The sequence below is a fragment of the Chlamydotis macqueenii genome, chromosome 3 (assembly GCF_036417535.1).
Source record: "Chlamydotis macqueenii isolate bChlMac1 chromosome 3, bChlMac1.mat, whole genome shotgun sequence".
NCBI classification, from domain to species: Eukaryota; Metazoa; Chordata; class Aves; order Otidiformes; family Otididae; genus Chlamydotis; species Chlamydotis macqueenii.
In genome coordinates this window covers 47,494,312-47,517,405 of record NC_141558.1, presented here as the reverse complement: position 1 = coordinate 47,517,405, position 23,094 = coordinate 47,494,312, and the positions used below count along the sequence as shown (strand labels likewise).

The window sequence follows — 23,094 nt, the reverse complement described above, 5'->3', positions numbered from 1 at the left end:
AAGATTATGTTTTTACACATCCTTCTTATATTTCATTTGTTCTCTTAGCAATGTGCCTGCCTCATTGAGAGGACAGGTTTTACACATGATATCTCACGGCTTTCCAAATTCTAGTGAAGGAAGTCTTGGTGGATACTTTTTTTTTGTTTCTGCCACATCTCAGTCTGTGAAAAAATGTAGCCATTATGTATATCCTGTATAGCTAGGTTACTCTTGCCTTTGCAGATTTAGAGCAACCTTGTCTGCAGGTGCTGCTTGTTTTTGAAATATTCTAAAACGGTGGGAAGCACAGTTATGTTTGTTGGGAAGCAGCTATTCTGAAATGCTTCCTGAGACCATAGCTAAAGGGGATATAACTTGGCCACTCCTAATACATTTTTTGTATCCTGAATAAAGGACTTAAGTGCAAATTTCAAATCTGTGGCCTAGATTATTTATTATTTATGTGACCTTTGAAGATCCCTTCCAGCCCAAACTATTCTATTATTCTTCACTGAGGATAAATGAGGATAAGTCTATATTGCCAAGAAACACTCAGATTAACATAACCTTAGTAGAAATGACCTAGATACTTTCCTGAAAGGCCATTTCAAAAACTAAACTTTAAACTAATGAATGAATGCTTTATATCTGGGTCCCATTGTAAATATCTTTAAAGTTCTTACATTTAAACTGTTAAAAAAAGTAAAACCAAAATAAATAATAGTAGTATTGCATATAAATAGCAGGTATTTGGGCACAATAAAGGTAGAAGTTCCAGCTTTCTAAGCAGACTGTTTTAGAGGTATTAATAATTATTAATACTTCTATAACATTCCTTCCCCCAATTCCCAAATATTCCGTCTCAGAATTACATGCTGTGTATATAAAATTTACTTAAAGTATTTAAAGAAAAAAATGCCAGCAAATTCTTAGCATACATCTTAGAAGTATCTTTGAAAATCTATGATCTTTATTGATCATAAAACCCAAGAAAGCATGTTACATATAGCTTCTGGATTCTCTTTTGTCTTGGCTCGTTGTTGTGTCATTAGGAGGTCATTGAGGTGCCGTTTTTTCCAAGTTATTGTGCAGCTAGCCTTCAGTTTGGGTTGTTGTGTAGCAGTTTTGTCACTGGAAAAACTAGTAACAGTGGATAAGCTGATTGTGATGGATACAAAAATACTGTATGTTTATTCTCCTGATGAGCTCTTCCTCTTGAAGCATTCAGGAGTAAGATAAAAATATAATGCAAAGTTTCTACGTTGTTGGTGAAATTGATTATCCTGAAGAGATGCCATATTATGAAAGGTAAAAGGGAGTAACAGATCCAGAATAAATATCTGTATGAGTTTTAGAATTTCTCTGATGTTTAAACTTTAAACTTAACTTCCAGATACTGAAACAAAACAACCACAAAAAAAAAAAAAGATATTGGAATTGTTATTTAACAGAAAATTCCGTCCTATGAATAGATTAAAAATCAGGGATGTGAGAGAAAATAGTAAGCAAAACATTTTGTTTTAAACAACTGGCAGTCTGAAAGATTCACTGTTGGGTTTTAAAGTCACTAAAATCACATAGTAGGCCACCACCTATTCACTAGTACAAGTTATTATTGTCAGTTCTCACTGCATTTAAGTGTCTTTCCTTTAGCTTTGTGTAACTTAAACTATGAGGGTTTGAAAAAACGGCTTCGTGTTAAGATTCTATGATTCTATGATTTTCTACTGAATGTAATCTGTATATAGTATTGTTGTTGTCTTTACATTAATATAGATTTGGTTTGTAAATATCCTTGTTACAGTTTTTCCCTTCCTTACTTTGTTCTTAGCTGTGGATCAGTTGAATGCCTTGTTCTATTATTAAAGAAAGGAGCAAATCCAAACTATCAGGACATTTCAGGATGCACACCTCTGCATTTAGCAGCAAGGAATGGGTAAGAAAAAATTTTGAAAAACTCTTTAAAAGGTTTTGTGCATAACATACTGGAGCTGACATGTTCTGTAAAGTTTTTGCATAGTTCAAACAAAATATTTTAGTTTTCACTTTTGAAAGTATAGATGGCACACGTGTAGGGAACATGAAGGTTAAAATCCATACTTTGATTATTCAGAAAATAATTTTTTATAAATAGGAAGTTATGTCTGAAGTTGACAATTTTAGCGTTTTCTGTTAAGCAGGAGCTTAATGATTCTTACAACAGTGATCGAAAAAGGTATGCATTCACCTTCCAGTTAGCTAAGTAAAATATAAAGAGGGCACTGAAGAGTTTGGAAGAGCCTAGAGATTTCAGATTTTTCTCAGTGTCTCTGAGGAAATTTTTACTACAAGGAAAGGAAAACAAAATTTGTCTGCGCAGTATTTTGAGGAGAAAACAAAACAGTGAACAAGCACTTTTTAAATATCTTATTTCTTGAATTGTAGTGTGTGGAAACACACAACTGATAATGGTAATTTTGTCTCTTTCTTTTTAGAGCATATGTGTGTTACAGTAACTGAATTGTATCATGGCTGATATTTCTAATGAGGAGGAAGTGTTTGGTGGCTTTTAGGTATGTGGGAGGAGTATTTGTAAAAGGCAGAAAGAAGCAGCCAACTGATACATGGTGAAATGCATAAATACACGCAGGAGACAGTTGTGTGGAAAGGAGGTATAAGAAGGCTGTGAGAGGTACCAAATAAAAGAAAAAGTAAGAAAAAACTCTTAAGGGTAAAGCGCTTAGAGTATTAGAGAGTGTTAAAAGACCAAACAAAGCATGAAGTATGCAAAACACCCCTGCTTTCATTAAGGCAGTTATTGTACTTGCCGAAGATTTACATACTGTTAGAATGAGTGTCTCATTAAATAATGATTTAGTGGTGTGCTGCACACGTGTTCACTGAAGTGTACAGATGATGATGAACTTCATGGATTTCTATTAGCTGAACTCTAGCTTCTTGTCTTGAGAGCATAGTTCACCCTGAGCTGAAGCTGTTAGAGTGGTGGCAAAGTATTTCTACGCTTTCCACCAAAACATTCAACTACACAGCTGTGTTTTTAGCCCTGTGCTGTCCATATGCCACACTTGCACTGTATGAGTCTGGTGCAACTTTTTCACATGTGCGGTACCATACTCCTTATGAAGTAAAATTTCCTACTATGATTTGTACAATGATGAATTAGAGTGAGTGGAGCTCTAAGAAGATAGTTGGTCTTCGTAAATGATTTTTCCTGGCTGGGTTTTAATGTATTCTTTTGTTTATAGCCAGAAGAAATGTATGAGCAAGCTACTGGAATACAGTGCAGATGTCAACATTTGTAATAATGAAGGCTTGACTGCAGTAAGTGCTATTGATTCTCATGGTGTTCTTCAAATGAATGAGGAATTTGAAGATTCTCATTTCTTAATTTTCTGCTGTCTTACATGTAAATAAACAAAACTGCCATGTGTCCAGTGCCCTTAAGAATCAAAAGATATGATCAAAGTACCTAAGCATATGGTAGTATTGGTCGAAGCTTCTGTTTGTGAAAATGTTGACAATAGTACAATCAAATTTAAAATCATATTTATTAAATACTTATATAATTGCTAAAAGAAACATGTATATCATAATTTTATATTTAGATTCATTGGTTGGCTGTCAATGGACGAACAGAACTGCTTCATGATCTTGTTCAGCATGTCAGTAATGTAGATGTTGAAGATGCAATGGGACAGACAGCCCTTCATGTAGCTTGTCAAAATGGACACAAGACAGTAAGTTTCTAAATTTTATTAACACATTGCATTTATGAAGAATTGGGTAATGCCTCAGTGGTGTTGTGTTTTTTTTATAAACTGAAGGCTAGTCGTGCACGTGATAATGGTCAGAAGAGTGAAGAACTCTATTGTTTATCTTCGTATCGACTGCATGCACTTCCATGGGGAACAACTGATTATTCTTGTGGAGGTGATTGATCTCAGTGTTTATGGGAGTTTAAGTGACTTACTGTACACTGTTCAGCTGTTCTGTAGTACTATTATTGCCTTGTTGATTGCAGGTTTTGATGTAGTGTTAAACATTTGAAAATGTTTTTCCTTTTTGTAATGTGTTTCCTTCATTATTGTACCAGCTATTATATGCTTTTGAAATCTGAAATGTTCTTAATTTACTGTGAATAAAAAATGAACAAAGAGTTGAGTCAGTTAGATATTTAACATTAGAAGTAAACAAGTTCACATAGACTCTTCTATTGATCTGTGTGAATAATTTTTAGACCTGGCCTTGCATTAAGGCTGGCTATTTACTCTCAGAGTACACGTCTGAATGCTTTACTTGAGCTGCATTAGTCATGTACGTTAGCAGTCTTGACTTATACAGATTGTCTCCGGAACCACTTACTGTTCAAAAAAAAGTTATCTTTCTACCTACATCCTTTCTCTTGTCATTGTCAGAGCCTGACTTTGGAAGACCAAATTCTGAGAAACTGTTATCTATAGACTTACCTACCTTATGTGACTGGAATATAACAAAAGTTGTCTGAGAGTCTGCTCAATGTTTTCATAATTTAGAATGTGCTTAGTTATTTCTTCTGTTCTAATGTGTGTTTGAAACTTCAGTTTGTGATAAGGCTGTTCATGGCTGTCAGTAACTTGAGGTTTACTTCTCTAAAAAGTGTCATCTTCCTTTTTAAGTGGCTTGTAGTTCCAGGGGTCTTTGGGATTAGCTGAAGTTCCATAAAAGGCATTGTTATTAAAATGGAAAGTTCAAAAGAAGCTTTATGAGCTCTGACAGCTATGGTTTTCTATGTATTTTTTAGGAATTTTGAGTTTCGTTACTGAAAATTAAATCCTTCAGTGTAATTAGACATGCATGACACTAAATAGTTGCAAGCTAATAGACTTTTCTGTTGCTCTTTTTCTAATGCTAGTATTTTCTTCTGTTCTAGACAGTGCAGTGTTTGCTAGACAGTGGTGCAGATATAAACAGACCGAATGTGTCAGGAGCAACTCCGCTATATTTCGCTTGCAGGTATATACTCTTAACTTTTGAATACTGTGCTAGAAGTGAAACACTCCCCCTACCGCCCCCTCGACCCTCTCTCCGCGATAACAATTATTAGAAAGCACAAAATTTAGGAAATGTAAAAGCTGACCGTTGTTTAATCTTTACTCTGGTTTGGATATAGTTTAGTGTCTCATCTAAATACTTATCTTAGTACTGCAGATTTATATACCTCTTCCTAGCAGACATATTAAACACATAGCTGTACATGTTCTAGCGTGAGTCATAAATCAATGACTACTGAACTTTTCTTCTGAAAAAATGAGATCTACCAACTTAGATTATTTGGAGTAAATGAAAAATGCAGCCTTTTATAAGGCTTTTATATTCTTTAATGTACATTATAGTATTACAGTGTACATGAAATGTGCATAAATACCTTAAAGTTACAATATTGAGTTTAAATTGTATTGTTGCTCTGATCAGTTCTGTTTTCTTGACAGTTTAGTTTTATTTCAAAACTAATCACCTATGATAAATGACCTGTTGTTTTAATTGGAGCATTTCTGCTATTTGTTAGGACATTTACAATTTTATAATCCCTGTGCTTTGGTTACAGGTTAAATAGTTCACCTATGATTGAATGCTACTATAAACAAAAGGAGAAATGGACTGACCTGGTGGCCTGCCAAGAGTTATGTTGTGGGACCCTTGGTCTCTGGAACTAGTGTGTGCTGACTCTTGGCAGTTAAGAAGAAGGGAAGTGTAGAACACATAGCTGCTAGTTAATTAAGTGCCTTGGTGCTTGATTTAGGGACTGGTATTGGCATCCATTTTAAAAGAAGTAAGCAACTTGCCTTGGCTTGGAGGTTTTCCATGAGAAGGAAATGTGTTGCAAGTACAGCAGTGATGTTCTTTTTAGAAATTAACGATTAGAGCAGTTGGCAAAGTAGAGTGAACAGGGTGTGTAATGGAAGTCAATGTCTCCTTGTCAGAGGGACCAATTTGTGGTGCTGCCACCCGGGGGAGAAGGGTTGTAGGTCCCTGATGACAAGGAGAGCAGAATGTGCTAGTAGCAACTGATGATGGCTGGAGAAAAGGTGTTGGTGCTCCAAGTCTGGGTCTGAAACCTCTGTTTTTTTGAACGTGTTGGGTTGTGCACTTAGTCTAGAGAATTACAGTGAAGAGGTGCTTCAAGTAGGCCATTAGTATTCGCTTCTTTCTGAGATCTGATAGCTAATTATTAATACTTGTTTACATTGGGATGAAGTCTGGTACGTTAGATTAACCTGTTAGTTTCCTGGGCTGGAAAGACAGGGATGAGAATAACTCAACTGGGAAATATTCAGAGACCAGTGAAGCTACCTCTTGCCCCTCAACTATTAATTGTCACTTTTCCTGTGCCTTTCCTGAGCTGTTAGTGCAGGCAGCCTCGATGTGTTCCAGAACAGCAAATACTTATATACGTTTGTGTACGCGGTACGCTGCAAACTAGCTTATCTAAAACTTCATTGGAAACTTGTATCCATAACCTTAATTGCTATGTCTTTTGTATCAGTCTTTTATTTCATGCTTTAGATACTTCTGTGTTACATTTGTCAGTACGTGCACTAAATATCAGTAAAGGCAATAGTCAGCTAGTCTTTCAATATGTTTCTAATGGAGTCGACATCTAATCACTGGTACCCAATTTCTCATTTTCTTCATAAGAAAGGATTCTAGAAAATATATGCTCTAGGTGTTGAGGGGATATAAATAATCTTTGTCCTAATATTTTTCCAGGTAATGATGGCCTCTTGGAATAGTTGTTTGTGAAATTCTTGACTCAAGGAAACACAAATGTCCTACACACCCTGTAAATAGATGAGTGAGATTGTGAAATAGACTGTGAATGGAATAGTAGAACTCATCACTCTTCACATCTAAAGGCTAGACAGAACAGTCACATGTATTGGTTAAGAGAAATTAGAGCAAAGAGTGATGTATTGAACTCATGCAAAAAAAGATGTTTTATCAATAAAAGCATCTTACTAATATTTTACTGGTGTTTAAAGCACAATTAGATTATTTTTTTTCTTCAAATCTGGTAGGAGTGAGCAAAGAACTCAATGAGTAAGACTTTCTCGGTGAAGTAAATTAGGCTGTGAAGTGAGAAAGAGCTGCTTTTTTTTTTTTTTTTTTCCCTTCAGGAAATGCAGCTCATATGTATTTATGAGGCTAGGTGAAGATGAATAATTTCTGAATGATGAGGGTGACTTTGGCTTGATAAATGGGCCATACCCAGTTTTGCATTGTACTTCTGCAGTGGCTTCGGAAAGTGGTAGAATATAAGTGGCATTATTTTCCATCCTTTGTTTCTGCTTAGTTTCATACCATAACTGTTTGTTTTTTTCCTAGCTTGTGTTGGTTTTGTTTGTTAGAGGCAATGAAGTCAGATTTATCTCTCATCATAGAGCGTAAGTGCTGTATTAACTGTCTGTCTTCTCTTCTTTTGAACAGCCATGGTCAGAGAGACACTGCACAGATTCTTTTGATGAGAGGAGCCAAATATTTACCAGACAAGAATGGTATTACTCCACTGGATCTCTGTGTACAGGTATTGAGTTAGCAACAGTCTTTTTCTGTCAAATCTATCACTGATCAGTGTTATCTTTTTTATTTTTAAGGCCTGTGAAAGGTGATCCTTTGGCAAAACAGAAATGCAAAAATTTTTTTTTTGTTGTTAAATTGATCCTGTAGGCAGGTTCCTAGTTTGTATCTTTGCAAAAGTCTTTAACATCTTTAAAGACTTTGAAAGATTGGAGCTTATGAGAAACAAAGAGTTTCCAGAACTTGTTTGACTAGAAAGTTTGGGAATCCTTGGTATAATGGTAGTAGACTCTGTTTAGGTGGTAAACTGTTAACAAGTAAGAGGTAGAGGCATGCAGAAAGGAGTGATTTTTTTAACAATCTCAACTAGCATATTTTCTTTTATCTTTTATTAGTAATATCTAAGAGAGATTGCTAATAAAAACAAACAAAATTTACATGGTGCTGACTGTTACTTTTCAAAGGTATTCCTTTGAATGTTCCTCGCCCTATATCTGGGTGAGGAACAAAAGTCTTGAGCATTTTCAGCTACTGTACAAAATGCAGTCTTTCTTGTTTGATACCAAATAATGTCTGTACTGCTTGCTAAGGTGTCATGTCCTGATTTGTGAACACTTACATGTTTTTCTGTATGATCAATTTAAGGTCAGTGTATAAATAACATGGAATGAATGGAAGCTTTTGAACCTTTTGGTAGTAACCAGCAGATGAGAAAACTCTGAAATGGAGGCTAAAAAGCCTGCAGTTGAAGTAGCTGTATGTATGTGATAAAGACTGCTGTCTCCTGTACTGTGGGATATTTTTGGAATTATTAACTCTGAAAAATTTATTTCATAGACTATCTGTCGAAGGTCTTGAACAAGCTAAGTTACTTACAGCTTTTCTTTTTGGATCTGAGAAATCCTAGTAAGTCCTCAACTCCAGCTGCTCAGAAGTGCCAGGTCACTATACTGTCTCACTACTGACTCAGCTGGTGCTCTGAGTTAGGTTTTTTTCTTTATTATGGCAAAATCAGTTACCATAACCGTAAAACTACATGAAGTCTAGTCAATTTTGAGACTTTGTGCAGCCACAGACCTGTAAGACAGTATACCAGTGTGTATTTAATGATACTAATCTTAGTTTTTATGATTAGTGTTTTGAATGTCTGCTTCAGTCTCCAGTCTTACAATCCCTAGGGCACCACTTTATGCATCAAAATTCTGTCAACTTTTTTTAGGTATGAGTGGTGACACCTGATGTTTGCTGTTCTGTAGTGATCTTACTGTGTTTGAAATAGTCTAGTTTACAAGTTCATGATATTAAGTAAAAAAGGAGAAAACAAAATACTTTCCTTTTGCATCAAGGGTTTTATTCGTTTACAGATTTGCTTTTCAGAGTAGATAAATGTTTCTAGAAGACTGAAATTACAGCTTCATATACTTCTTGCCAACATGGTATTACCTTGATTTTGAAGAACTGACTTTCATTAAGTCTTGCAGATTCTGAGTGGTTTTAATGTTAATACTTAATTTCTTGGCTCTAGAAACAATGAAATGAACCTGTTTGAATCTGTTATTACTGAAGCGAGTTATAAACTGTCATGCAAAGAGAAGGAGCCTCTGGAGTTGCAGCACTTAATTCATTACGTGATCATCTTTCCAGTGTAGAATTTGATGTGTATTCAGGTTTTAGGTGTCTGCTTAAAAATGCAGCTGTGTTAAATAAGAGTTGATACAAATAAATCACAAATTCAAGGTCTGTTCTTTCAAAAAAAACCCATTTATGTCAAGAAGTTGTGATGTTAGTCTGAGCTGTTGATCTAAAGCATATGTGGAATCATACTTGTGTATTGATTTTTAAAGTTAAATAACCTTTTCATGGGTTTATCTTATTTCTTCCTTTAACAAGTTGGATTTGTACCTTATGAACTTTAAGGAAAATATTTGTTTTGAAGTATTACATTCTGGGTGTAGTTAGGTAGACATGTGTCATCCGTCAGCAATGGGAAGAGAAGCTAGATATTGCACTGTTTTTAATCTCTGGTAAGTTGTTAGGTGAAGTATTGTTCAAATGTAACTTTCTAAGTAGGGAAGTGTTTCAAAAAACAGAAGAAAGTGAGCAGATATATGTAAGCCAATATACTGAAAGAGTGTGATTCTGTCCTTTCCCGAAAGTTTTGTGATACGTAACTTTGATACATTGTTGAATTTCAGTTTGTCTTAGGACTGGATTTCGCCACTCAGCATTTAAAAAAAAACCAACCCAACTGTAATCATCAGTAGATTTTAATGCCTATAATAGTATAAACCCCAATTCTAATGTTTCTTTTAATTAAAATTGTTTTTGAACTATTGCTTTTTAGGGTGGGTATGGAGAGACTTGTGAAGTCTTAATACAATACCATCCTCGACTTTTCCAGACGATAATTCAAATGACACAGAATGAAGATCTGCGGGAAAACATGGTAATACAGTGTTACGTGTTTTATAGCTACTCATCTGTCCATGTTGTGGAGATCGGATGGCTGAATATGAGTGTTCTGATTAAAAGACCGTATTAGGAGTTGATTATCAATGCCACAATAGTTTACCACTATCTACTTCCCCCCCATCCATGGAAAATGTACAGTCTTCACATAGTTTGAAATACAAGAATTTGGGATTAAATGTAGGATCCACTTTAATTTACTTTCCATATTTGCCAAAGTGATCTAAACAGTGTAAGAATTGAAAGAGCAGACTTGTTGCAAGCTGAAATACAAAGGTGCTAGTAGAGCATTCTATACGTACACTTAATTTGTGTAATGGAGCCTATTTTCCTTTGTTTAGTGGTTATCTGCAGAAATCCATTCTAGGATGTATCTCCAGGCTTGAACTATCTAGACTGAACTTGAACATTTGGACTATGAGTACTCATCTGTATGAAGTTGCCTTGTACAATTACGGTGTAAAAGACTGCAACTGCAGTTTCATTTGATTATTATTGCTGTAGATGAAACTGTTCTTTTCCTTTTTCAGTACTGCTTCTGTATCTTTTCTTATTATTATGGGATAGTACAATCTAAAGCAAAGAAAAAACAAATTCCAAATCTAGCTAACTGTGGGGTTTTAATATATTGTTTGCTGGAAAATAACTGCAAACAATTTTACAGACTGTAATTTTTTTTTTTAAAGAAAGAGTAGATATAGTAAGATGTTGACACTAAAACCATGGAACAAAAAAGACCTACAGGAAGGTAAATGGCAAAGTATACTAACATATATTGTAGAAGTGAAGACAGTAAACAAGAGAAATGAATGTTTTGTCGGAGTAATGGTGCAGATGTGCGCAAAACCAATATCTGAGTGAGAGGGGTATGTAAAATATATTAGATATACATGGCATAGTTATGCTTCATTGACAAAATGGAAGCTTATTTTAGATGTGGTTTTCTATGGCCAAGTCTGAGCTGTTCTCCCCAAAATCTTGGATAATGACCAGTTCACATTGTCTGAAAGTGATGACATGGAGAGACTGGATATATGTTAGAAGTCAGGACTCACATTTTCAATGTTCTTGACAAACTGGAAAAAATATCAACAGACTGCGAGGAGTAAGATATTGACATAGACATTTGTAGCTAGAGATTCAACTGAACCCTGGGGAAAAACTTCCACATGGTCAAGGACAGTGAAGCGTTAAAAGAGATCACTTAGTGAAGCTGTAGGGCTTCCAAAATAGAAGATATCTAAAAATCAGGCAGGCAAATTGGGCAAGCCAGTTGGATCACAGATAGAATTGTTCCTGCCTTGAGGCAAAGTTTTTGTGAGATTCATTTTCGTTTCACCTTTTTACAGTTCTGTGAGAAGGATTACCGAACTTACTGAAAGTGAGAAAGGAGGGAGTAAATGAGGATACAATAGAAATGCATGAAGAGCAGTGTCACTGAAGAGTTAATTTATCTGTAAAAATGTCTGGGCTAGAGAAAAATGTAGAACAAAGGAGATGAAGACAGGACAATGTCTGGGCATTTGCAACATCTAGTCTTTATGGGCCAAGTGGTGGTATTAGCAAAAAAACTCAGGCAATTCTCAGAAGAGGGTGATCATAACAGTTATGGATTAGCAGGGTATGATCTCTTATGAAGGCAGTGAGAGCAAACTCTAGGATCCAGAGTTCATTTACACTGTGTCATAACTAACTAAGGAGTGAACTGGGGAATACAGGTAAATTATGAATATGCTCTTAGCTTTCAGAAGTTGAAAGTGTATCTTACTTATTTTTCAGATGAAAATATATTTTTCTTATGAATTAATAATACATGGTTAAGCATTCAGTGTTCATAGCATTCTATAATATTACATATCCTGTAGTACATGTATTGACACTAGAATATATATCTTTTCAGTTATCTTTGTAAATTATAATGAAGCATTAACTGAGGTTAGTTTAGATGTTGGACAATGTAGACCTACATTAATATTGCTAGATATTAATACTTAAGTAATAATGTTCTAAAATAAACGTTGGTCTGACTCTTCATGACACTATGCAATTTCTTTTGTTTTAATTTATCAGTTGCGGCAAGTTCTGGAACACTTGTCTCAGCAGAGCGAAAGCCAGTACCTTAAAATTCTAACTAGTCTTGCTGAAGTTGCTACAACAAATGGTCACAAACTGCTTAGGTAAGTGTCAGAGGATAAGCAGGTTGGTAAGCTACCTGGTAGAAAGTGCTACTTAATAGTTTTAGTAATCTAAACTATCTGATACTGGACACATGCTGGAGTAGATGGATCTCAAATCTGATTCTGTATGACCGTGCCTGTTCAGATCACTGTATTTATGAGGACTTCAGCAGATAAAGTTGGTGTCTTTGTATAGCTGTTGGTGCCCAGAAGCTTGAGTTGCAGAAAAGTGTATTTTTTGTTTGGTTAGTTTGGCTATGTCAGCTCTAGGAAGGGAAGCTTTTTAGCCAAGTATAAATCATTTACTTTTTTCTCTTCCTTTTTTCTTCTTTTCTACATCTTTGCTTTCTGTATGCTTTCTTTGTATGTTTAAGGAGAGTTTTCTTACTTCAGACACTTGTCTTATGTTTACTGGCTCTGATTTCTTTCCATGTCTACGAATATAAGACCAAAAATTTCATCTACCTGTGTGCTACTCAGCGGCACAAGGAGTGGTTACTTGTGGAAACACATAAAACAGGCAAGCATGTACTGGTTCTTGTGGCATTTGTTTGAGGGAGTTTGTGCAAAACTCCTCATCTGTAGTCTGTTGTAACACCAGTAACATTTTACTGTTTTCGATAGCTAGCAGGATTTGCTCTGACCTTTGTGCTTTACTAGAAGCTAAGAAAATCTGTTCTGAAAGAGGTCAAGAGCTTGAAAGCGTGAGTGGAAGTTCCCTGCTAACATGTTTTGGCTGGCTTTTTGGAAAAGAGAGGTTTAAGAGTGTTCCATAACCGGAGAGGCCTGTCGGCACAGGCTGCAGAGGAATAAGACTTTGAATGCTTCTTTTCAATTGAGGCTGGGGCACGAGAAGCCCATCAGTTAAATGGATGCTGAATACCGTATTCTTAGTTCTAGGTGCTTTTTTTTTTTTTTTTTCCTTCACTATCAGTCGTGTTAAATTTGGTTGGAACTTCCAGATAGCATGTCAGAACTCCTAGACAATGCTAGGAAATTCATGATGCCGTTTATCAGTCTTGTTCTGGTGAGTGTTTGCCTCGATGAATGAGCATAAAAGACTTAAACCCCTCGAATGTTTCAGGTTAAAGTGCATAGACATATTAATCATAGAATAATATAATTTTTAAGGTTGGAAAAGACCTCCAAGATCATCAAGTCCAACCATCAGCCTAACACCATCATGCCTGCTAAACCATGTCTTGAAGTGCTGTGTCTACATGTTCTTTGAACACCTTCAGGGATGGTGATTCCACCACTGGGCAGCCTGTTCCAGTGCCTGATCACTCTTTCAGTAAAGTGTTTCCTGCTATCCAACCTAAACCTCCCCTGCTGCAACTTGATGCCATTTCCTCTTGTCCTATTACAAGTTATTTGGGAGAAGAGATCAACACCTGCCGCCCTACAACCTCCTTTCGGGTAGTTGTAGAGAGCAATGAGGTCCCCTCAGCCTCCTCCAGACTAAACAATCCCAGTTCCCTCAGCTGTTCCTCGTAAGACTTGTTCTCCGGACCCTTCACCAGCTTCGTTGCCCTTTTCTGGATGCCATTTTCTTGTACTGAGAGGCCCAAAACTGCACGCAGCATTCAAGCTGTGGCCTCATCCGTGCTGAGTACAGGGGCGCAGTCACTTCCCTGCTCCTGCTGGCCACCCTGTTCCTGATGCATGCCAGAATGCTGTTGGCCTTCTTGGCCACCTGGGCACCACTGCTGGCTGCAAAGATAACTTTTTGAAGGACTTTGGCTGTTATTGTGCTTCAGTGTGTAATCAGCTTAACTTGTAACATACATATTCCTTTTGTCTTCATATTTCATTAGAGCAAATAGCTCTCCCACAAATAAACTGTGATAAAGTATAAAACCATTCTGCAGGAAAGGGTTTCACATTTGCTTTGTATGGGGACATTGTCAGAAATCATGGTAGCTGAATTAGATGATATGAAGTGGTATTTATTTCTATTTCAGTATGTTCAGAGATAAATTAAACTGATTGTGTGTTTAGATTTGATTTATTACTGTTATTGCTCCTCTGTATTGAGCAATGTTCCCTCAGTATGGCTGTAGAAACAGTATCTGTGTGCCTGTACTCTTTCTGAGTTTGAGCCGTTTGAGGAGTTGAGTACTCCTCTACTGCTGCATATGGCTTCACTAGCGGAGGCTGAGGACAAGTTGGAAGCTTTGTGTTGTGTTGGATGGGCAGGCATTTCCAGAGATATCTGTGCTTAGGGTACCCTATGGAGTCTTACTGGCCCACTTCTCTTTGGTACTTTGTAGTATGTCACAAGGGAAATGGAATTATTTTCTTTCTATTACAAGAAACAGTTTCACAAAAACGGTGTCTCTGTTCTCTCCAATTTTGTTTCCTGTCAGAGGCTTCAATCTCTACTTCCACTAAGTATTTCTCAGTTGCTATATTATTAACGTAATGAGGATGAAGGTAGTACTTGCTGAATACATACCTGTGAGCTTGGCCTCTTTCTGCTCCCTCCTTCTTCCAATAAGTAGTATGTAAAATGCACTCTCTACATTAAAACCTTAAATAATGATAGTCTTGCATGGCTGAACTAGTATTATCGCTATTAGTTTCCTGGGTGGTAACCCACAGTCCATTGCTGTTGGGTTTGTTGGTTGTTTAGTTCAACAGTGTCTTAAGTTGTTTTTTGTAATGCGTCTAGCAGGTATCCAGGAGTACCACCAGCCTTCTGCCTGAGGACTTGTGCCTTGAATACCAGCAAGAAGTCTGTTCAATTACTGTTACCTCCATTGTGTATTTCCTCTTTCCAAGAAATAGTTGTAGTGTGACAGGATTTGGTCTTGCTAGTGCAGATTTGGCCTAGCTGAATGTTTACAAATATGCTAGTAAAAGCATCAGTAAACCATTAAAAGCACTTTGAAGTTTTCCTATTTATGTAAGTCCTCTGCCTGGAGACTAGGAAATTTAAACTAAAATTTCACAGGAAAATATTGCTGCTGAGGGATGATAAACCTCAATTCCCACCTCCCCTCCCCGCCCCCCAGTACTTAAGTTATCTTCTTAATGTAGCTTCTTTTCTTCATAGATTCTTCTGGTATACAAGCAAAGATTTTTCCAAATGCTAATTTGTGTCTGTGACCAGAGCTTCTGGTAATATAATTGCAGCCTGCCAGTAAGGGAATTTTCATTACCTGGTTGCAGATGTAACATTCCTACTCTTGCACTGTTTACTCTTTTTATTCCTTTCTTAATCTAGATTTACTGAGAACTTATCTGTTTGAAGTCTAAATTGTGGCAAGAGCGTAGTACTTTGTGTGTGGCTTTTTAAATTTAACACCTCACTGGCAGTCATTAAAATGTGATGCCGTAAACAAGTACGTCTTTTTCTTTTACCCATGCCATAGGGAGAGTGAGGTCATGATAAAGGTACTGTGGTGTTACAACTAGCTGTGTTTCAGACTTATGAATGAATGGATGAGTAATTGCATCAGAGATTTACAGCATTCTCTAAGGTGCCAGTTTTCTGGCGTATACTGAAATTATAGTTAGAAAGCATGCTCTTAAGTTGCAAGTACTTTAAGGATAGAATTGAATATGTACTCGCTTATGTAATATTTATCAGTGAGTGGAGTTCAGTAGAAAACATTTCAGTTTCTTGCAGTTTTTGTTACGTATTCAAGACAAGAATTCTTACTGCTTCGGGTTTAAGGAGAGAAAACTAAGTGGAATTTGATGGAACGTGTTCTGCTTGTGTGTGAACTTGTGAACATTTCAGATTCTACGTTGTATTGGTACAGAGTTCAGTATTGACCAGTTCAATTAAGAAGGCATAAAACTTGCAATGTATTTATTGGATACGTAAAAAGCATAGTGGTGCTTTTATGTAGTATGTTTTGGATCATGTTTCTCTTTGAGTAGGAATAATGCCATCTTTAATATCTTGATCCCTTGTCTAATTGAGGTAGTTAATGAGCACTTAGGATAGTAGCTAGGTGAGGATGGGGTGTGGCTGCATATTTAATTAGCACATTTTTAACATTGGATGCTATCTTTTCTGAATTGAAAAACATTTTCAACTGGATATCTCAATTCGTTTTGTACATTGAGATCGTTACTTCATAAACTGAGATCCTTGCTGTAGTAAGTTTAATTTCTTATCAGTGGTTCATAAGAAGTGTACATGTGCATAAAAACAAATTAAGTATTTTGCAAAATCTGCAATTTGCTGTTCTTATTTCACGTCTACCTAAGATGATGAGTACATGTTAATAAAATTATAGTGCTTATGTTTGACATTTCAGGCTGGTGCATAAAAGAAAAGTTAAAATTTGTTAGATATTAAAGCTTAGGGGTGGGGTTTTTGAGCATGTGTGAGACCCTACCATTAAGTTGCTTACTCCTTAATATACTAAATTGTTTCATCTAGGAAAAGAAACTTAAACATTCCATTTTTTCCCCCAGCTTGTCAAGTAATTATGAAGCTCAAATGAAGAGTCTCTTAAGGATCGTGAGGATATTTTGCCATGTCTTTCGCATTGGCCCATCCTCTCCCAGTAATGGAAATGACATGGGCTACAATGGAAATAAAACTCCAAGAAGTCAGGTGTTCAAGGTCAGAAAAGTATATGATGTTGTTAGGAAGATAGACGTTAAAGAGATGAATTTCACAAAGCATGCATTCATTAATCAGGCATCTCATGAACAGGAAGTAAGTTTGGTCCCTATCCCTTCTTAAGTTAAGCCTACCTTTTTTTTTCTCCTTAATTTTTTTTTTTCTACTGGGTTCATTTAACCACTGATGCACATCTCATCTTACGATTTCTGTTTATTTAATATATTGTTTATTAGGTACTGAAGGTTTAGTCACGCAACTGATTTTGGTAAACTTTGTTTTGATTTCTGTTATGTTATTTAAGAGTGTAGTAGTCTCAAAATGTGGTAATATTAATATAATAGATTGTATTAATGTAATTTCAAAGTGGTATTTGGAGATTCATTGGGAGTTTTGATCATTCAGTTTTGTCCAGCTTCAGAAGATAAATGGAAATAATTGAATTCTTAATCTGTTTATTGTTTTCACTCTGATCATCAAGTTTTTTCCCAAGTTGTTCTTGAATTTTATTATTACCTGCTTTGGAATGTACCAGCTTACTACCACCCTCGCAAGGTTATTGATTTATAGCTGTTTTCAGACACTTGCTTTAGATCCTTGCCATTTAGATGCTTAATTCCTGAAGGCTTTTTTTTTATAATACATGTTGGATGAGGTATCCCTCTATAGAAAGTCATAGCTTGCCTTTCTATAAAGCAATCCTGTGTTCTGGTTTCCTGTATACCACTCAGTCTGCATTGGGTATATAACTGATGTACTATTCAAAGCACCTAAGTAATAACTGAAGGGTAGTCTCTTTTTTTCATGTCCGTCTCCATCCTCTTATAAGGCACAGTTCATATAATCAAATTTAGATGCCAGTGATTACATGAGAATTTTCCTTTACCTTCACATTTATTTCAGGGTGTTCTGAAAATGATATTTTGAAATCAACTGCATTTATTTGATGATCCAATGTGTTCATCAGGTTACTTCTAATGTCTTTTGAGACAGCTGTATTGATAAGGTCATGAAAGATGATACTCTAATTCCAGCTATATTTAGTTAATTAGCTCAATTTTTGTTTAAGTTTATTCTCTTGGAAAGAAGGAAAACATTAGACTGTTTAAAAAACAAGAACAAATATTTGTGTTTCTTCTAATAAAGCAGTTTTAGTAATTACTTGATTTGTATAATGAATATAAAAATAGTATGAAATACTGTGCAAAATGTAATGCATTGTACAGTGTGCAATGTAATAATTGTCCTTTAGAGTACTTCACTGAATTATATTGAGCTAAATTGTAAATTCAACCAGATTTCCAATTTCAAATTACAAAGCTCTACTCAAATCCCAAGAATAATTGTATTAAAGACAGTATTTTCCAAACTGTTTTAATGGAAATTGGTTTAAGTATTCAAGGCCAGGTTAGACAGAGCTCTGAACAACCTGATCTGGTTGGAGATGTCCCTGCTCCTTGCAGGGGGGTTGGACTATGTGGTCTTTAAAGGTCCCTTCCAACTCAACCCATTCTATGATTCTATGAAATATACATTTTATATGTGTTTGTTATTTAATATGGTGTTTAATACAGGAACTATCTGCAGTGATATATACTGTTACCTTTCTGTGTAGATATTCTGTTACCTTTTTTCTTCAAGGTTTTAGGAGTACTTGAACTAATCTTGCATTTTGTGATTGCTCGTATCTTAAAAAGGAAAAGAAAAGTTTCATGCTTTTCAAGTCCAGATCATTTTAGAACTCGCTATAAAATGAAAAAACCCTTTCGATTGCTGTTTCCTTCATAATTGTATTTCAGCAGAATCTCTTGTCTTTGTGCCCAAACTACTTTGTGTGCTGGAAGAATTGTTTTTCAATTTAGTATGGAGTTAAGTCTTGTGTGGTAGAATTACATTACAGAACTGCCACAGTTGTCCCAGAAAATATCAATAATTCATGTGTATTAAAAAACACATGTTTTTTAATAAATAAGCAGAATATATACTACTGTTGCATTAGCTAACAAAGCAAAAATTTCAGGATGGTTTTAAATTATTATTTTTATTTATTTTAGAAGTATTAAAAAAGAGGCAGCCTTCCATTAGCACCAGAGTTGTCTCAGTGATATTTTTAAGACTGATTTAAATTTTAAACTCAAAAATAGAAAATGGCTGATGAGAACTTATTCGCGTTTGGGAATGGGGCACAGTGGTCTGACACTGCTAAATTAATCTTCAGTTGTGATTGGATTTTCCTGTTCTGCCCTAAATTTATAGTAACTGGGTAGTGGGAGATGAGACCTAGTGCTGAGTCCATTGGGCGACTTCTTGTTCTCTCTTATTCCTACCTTCTCTTTTCTTTTTCTTTTTTGTCCTTGCCTTTAAAATGTGGTGCTGATGGTCTGTTTTGCCTTTTGGGAGGAGGGAAAAAAGCCCACTATATCTCTAAATTATTAAAATTGTACAGAGGCTACTTGAAGACCTGGCAGTTGTATGTCTTCATTGGTACCAGTACTTGCATGTGGGACATGCAGGTCAATGGAACAGAACTCCTTTTCTGGTTTTTTTTTTTTTTTTTTTTTGTTTTGGATTTTTTTTGAATACAGGCTGCGTGACTGTTTAGTACAGACTATTAAGGAAACCACAGAAGTTGCTGCTTCAAAACAAGAGTTAAATCTGTATTAAAAAATTTGACATGGAATTTAAAGATTTGAGATCGGTACTGAAGAGTTTAAAGGAAAGTAATTTCAAATTGGAATTTGCTGCTGATCTTAAAATTCAGTAGTGGGAATAACAGTTGTAGATAATTTGAATTTTGATACAGTTTTTACGGGGAAAACCAGATCTCTCAAACTGCCGGTTCATGTCCCATGTAAGGTCATGAGAACTTTCTGGAGCATAAGAAAGTGATACAGGTCACCACCACCATCTTTGAATGCTGTTTATTTGAGCAAGTGAAGACCTGTAGATAGTGTCTTTCTTTACTGTATAGGAAGCTAATCTGTTGTTCAATACTGTCTTCTGTCAATAATGGACCTAAAAACTTTTATCTGGGGAGTACTGAGAGTAGCAGTGGCAGGAGTTCTCTCTTGTAGTACCCTTGTGGGATATGCAGAGGAACATTATCAGGCCTTATTGCATAGTGTAAGAGATTGTTTCCTTCCCTTCTGAATGCATTCCCTTTAGGTCCAAATCTGCACCTTTAAAGATGTATCTCAACTCCTTTTAAGAAGCTAGTTCAAACCCATGTTTTTTTCCAGAATAAGACATGAAGAAAAGCTTGTTTCTTAATTCTATATTAAGATTTTCTGTATTACTATACTGATTTAACATATTTTGGAGCACATCAGAAATTCCTAGTAACTTTGCCACCTGCCTTGTGAATGTTGGTGGTTTTTTTTTTTGTTTGTTTGTTTTTTTTTTAATTAAGAGTTGACACGGTAATCTTACACTCATATTTTCAGTCCCTTTCAAAGTATCTTGATCTGAGGCTACTGACAAATGTTATTGCTTGACAGGAACAAGAAAATCACAGGACCATCTTTGCTTTTCTGAAGTTCCCTGTATGTAATTCATCACTGGCCTGGTCAGTTCAGGCCTATGCAAACACTAGCTAATTAAGGCATGCTATTGAACTAATCTTGCAGGAAACATAGTAATTGAATTTAGATATCCAATCTTGAAACAAGCTGCTGCTAACTCAAATGAGAACCTACCAGTGAGAAACTTCATGAATAGTAATTTTTGGCCAGTTTTACATTTATTACTTTTTCACGGATTGCTCTTCCAATTGCTATTCAGTGTGACTACATACTAAGGAAACCAGCTGCAAAATCTGCCTGTTTAGTTGAGCAAAGTTGGGAAGCCCGTAACATTTTTTTTCCCCTCGTTTCAGACACTGTTCTTCTCTTGAATTGAGTTGACTTCTCTGCGGTGACACAGTCACTTCATGGAGTAATGATCTCTTGCTCCCTGTATCTTAGAAGACTAACATATTTTGGAGAACATCAGAAATTCCTAGTAATTTTTCCTAGTAGTATCTGGCAAAAGATTTTGTTCCAGTGTCGCAGCTTGAATATGGGTTTAATTTCTAGTGTCTTGCTTTCTAAGATGGGTAAAGAGGAGTGTTGCATAGCTAAATCCTTACATTTGAGAAATGAGGTGTGCAGCTGCTAAAGCTTGGTACTTGATCAGACTCAGATGTATAATTGCAGAGAAACTTCTGAAGTGTGAGATATGAGAACTGAAGGTTAAGTGGAGGTTTGTGTTTAATCTGTGATTCACGGTAAGAATTGACTGAAGAATACTGACTTGTAGTTTTGAAAAAATGTTGCTAATGGTTTTATCGAATATGTCCATATCAACACTTAAAAAGGTCTGGTCATGGATGCTAACATAAAATGCTGACAGCCGTGGATATGGAGATGGTCAGCAATATTTAGAGGAATGCTTTATGTCCTGAAGTTAGACTAGAAAAAAAGAAAGTGAAATGTTGAAATAGCTATGCTTGACTAAGTCTTTAAATTAGTTTGTGATCAGAATCTGTGGAAAAACTGGCTTTGGAAAAACAAATCATTTGCAAGAGTTCTGAAAGACATGCTAAGTCTGTGAGAAATAAAAGATAAACTACAAGCTATCAGCAGAAAAATAATATCTTACAAGCTAAACATTGAAAAGTTTGGGATAAGAAAATGACATTTTAGAGAGGTGGGAGTATTGTAGTAAATAACTGTCTACTTTCTTGTGAATTACGTGTTAAGAACACAGCTGTATTTTCATTCTTCCATATAGTCAGTGAATCTTGTTTTCCATTAGAAAATTTTTCTACGTTATGTTTAGTCCAATCCCCCTGCAAGGGGCAGAGACATCATCAACCAGATCAGGTTGCTCACGTTGCCCCGTCCAACCTGGCCTTGAATGTTTCCCGAGATGTTGGTTTTAAGCTAGTGGTATTGATTAAGGAGTGACTTTGTTCAAATCAAATGTATAACTTTAAATGCTGGTATGTGATTCTACTGATGCTTGTTTCTATTTCGTAAAGCCCGGTATTGGTGATCCTTACTCTGAGACATCTGAGGTGGTATCAAAATGAGCTGTATGAGCTATGCATAAAGCACATATTATGAGATATGTGCATGAGTCTGAATGTCAGTTGTGTTGTCTGGAATTTGCTCTGTCTACCAGTTAGAGGGAGCTTCTTTAACGTGGACCTTAAAAAAAGAACTGACACGCTCTTATTGTGGAAAATCAATGTGTATGTTACTGTCTCTCTGCTTGACTGCAGCAGTCAGGCAGTAGTGTGCTGTATAACAACCGTGAAGCCAAACTCTGTTAAACAGTTCAGTGTTTCACCGTTTCTAAATTATTTTATCTTTATTCTGTCTGCTCCTTGATTGTTTTCATTCTATATGAAATTGTCTGTTGGTGCTCTGTGGCTACAAGTAATGATTTTTTAATGAGTATTTGACTCTTGTAGCTAACATGACTTCTGAAATATCAATTAAAGCTTTTAAATGGACATTATATTTGTTTGCATGAGGAGGACTTTCACATCGTTAATATTATCTAATGTAAACATGTTCCTTTTTTGTCTGTTTTCTTGCATACGTTTGTTGCAGCCGCTGGAACTGCTCTGGCATTCTCTAGATGAATGGCTCGTTCTTATAGCCACGGAGCTGATGAAAAACAAAAGAGACTCTGCCAACATTACTTCTATTTTACTGAAACAAAAAGCACCAGATCATCAGGATGCTCCTCCTAAGCCTTCCTTTGCCACTGCAGGAACCGAGGGCAGAAAAGAGCTGTCTGCTGATGCTGGAGAGTCAAAAACATACAATGTTTCTGGGAAGCAGGAAGCTTGTGCTGATTGCCAGGATGTTATCTCCATGACAGCAAACAGGCTAAGTGCTGTCATTCAAGCCTTTTATATGTGCTGCTCTTGTCAGATGCCTCAGGGGTAAGGAGAGGATCTTGTTTGTTACCGAAACCATTGCCATTTTGAAATCATATATGCTTTCTTGGAAGAATGGTGCTGACCAGATTATATTAGTGACAGTCAAGGGTATGCTTTTTAATGCTTTCACTGGTTCCATTATTGGAATGCTTTTTTTTTTCCCGCTGGCTTTAATGACATCAAACAGCGCAACAAATTTTCCGTAGTGCTACTGCCTATGAATGTAGCTGCATTGGGGTGGGTTTTTGTATTCAATGTCTAATGGTTCTTTTTAATCGTGTGGGATACTTGCAGGTAATGTAATTTTGATCGCTTGAAACTTACCTGTTCTTGCTGTTAGTTCTTAATGTGAAATTATCCCTGAACTTAGGGTGATTATTCAACAAGAAGAGCTA

The 23,094-nt window shown here is 36.0% G+C and overlaps 1 protein-coding gene across 4 annotated transcripts in view; it reads left to right on the top strand.

Annotated features, from left to right (window-relative positions):
• HACE1 (HECT domain and ankyrin repeat containing E3 ubiquitin protein ligase 1) overlaps positions 1-23,094 on the top strand; it is a 55,669-nt gene that overhangs the window by 5,751 nt on the left and 26,824 nt on the right. For 2 of the 4 annotated variants that reach the window (XM_086744790.1, XM_086744793.1), the window contains 9 exons: positions 1,814-1,918; positions 3,228-3,303; positions 3,588-3,719; positions 4,892-4,974; positions 7,447-7,543; positions 9,881-9,982; positions 12,076-12,182; positions 16,617-16,863; positions 22,365-22,702. In XM_086744790.1, the coding sequence (XP_086600916.1) occupies positions 1,814-1,918; positions 3,228-3,303; positions 3,588-3,719; positions 4,892-4,974; positions 7,447-7,543; positions 9,881-9,982; positions 12,076-12,182; positions 16,617-16,863; positions 22,365-22,702 (1,287 nt within the window). Of the gene's footprint in view, positions 1-1,813; positions 1,919-2,456; positions 2,535-3,227; positions 3,304-3,587; positions 3,720-4,891; positions 4,975-7,446; positions 7,544-9,880; positions 9,983-12,075; positions 12,183-16,616; positions 16,864-22,364; positions 22,703-23,094 lie in introns of all 4 variants that reach the window. The other 2 variants (XM_086744792.1, XM_086744791.1) reach the window with 2 other exon arrangements.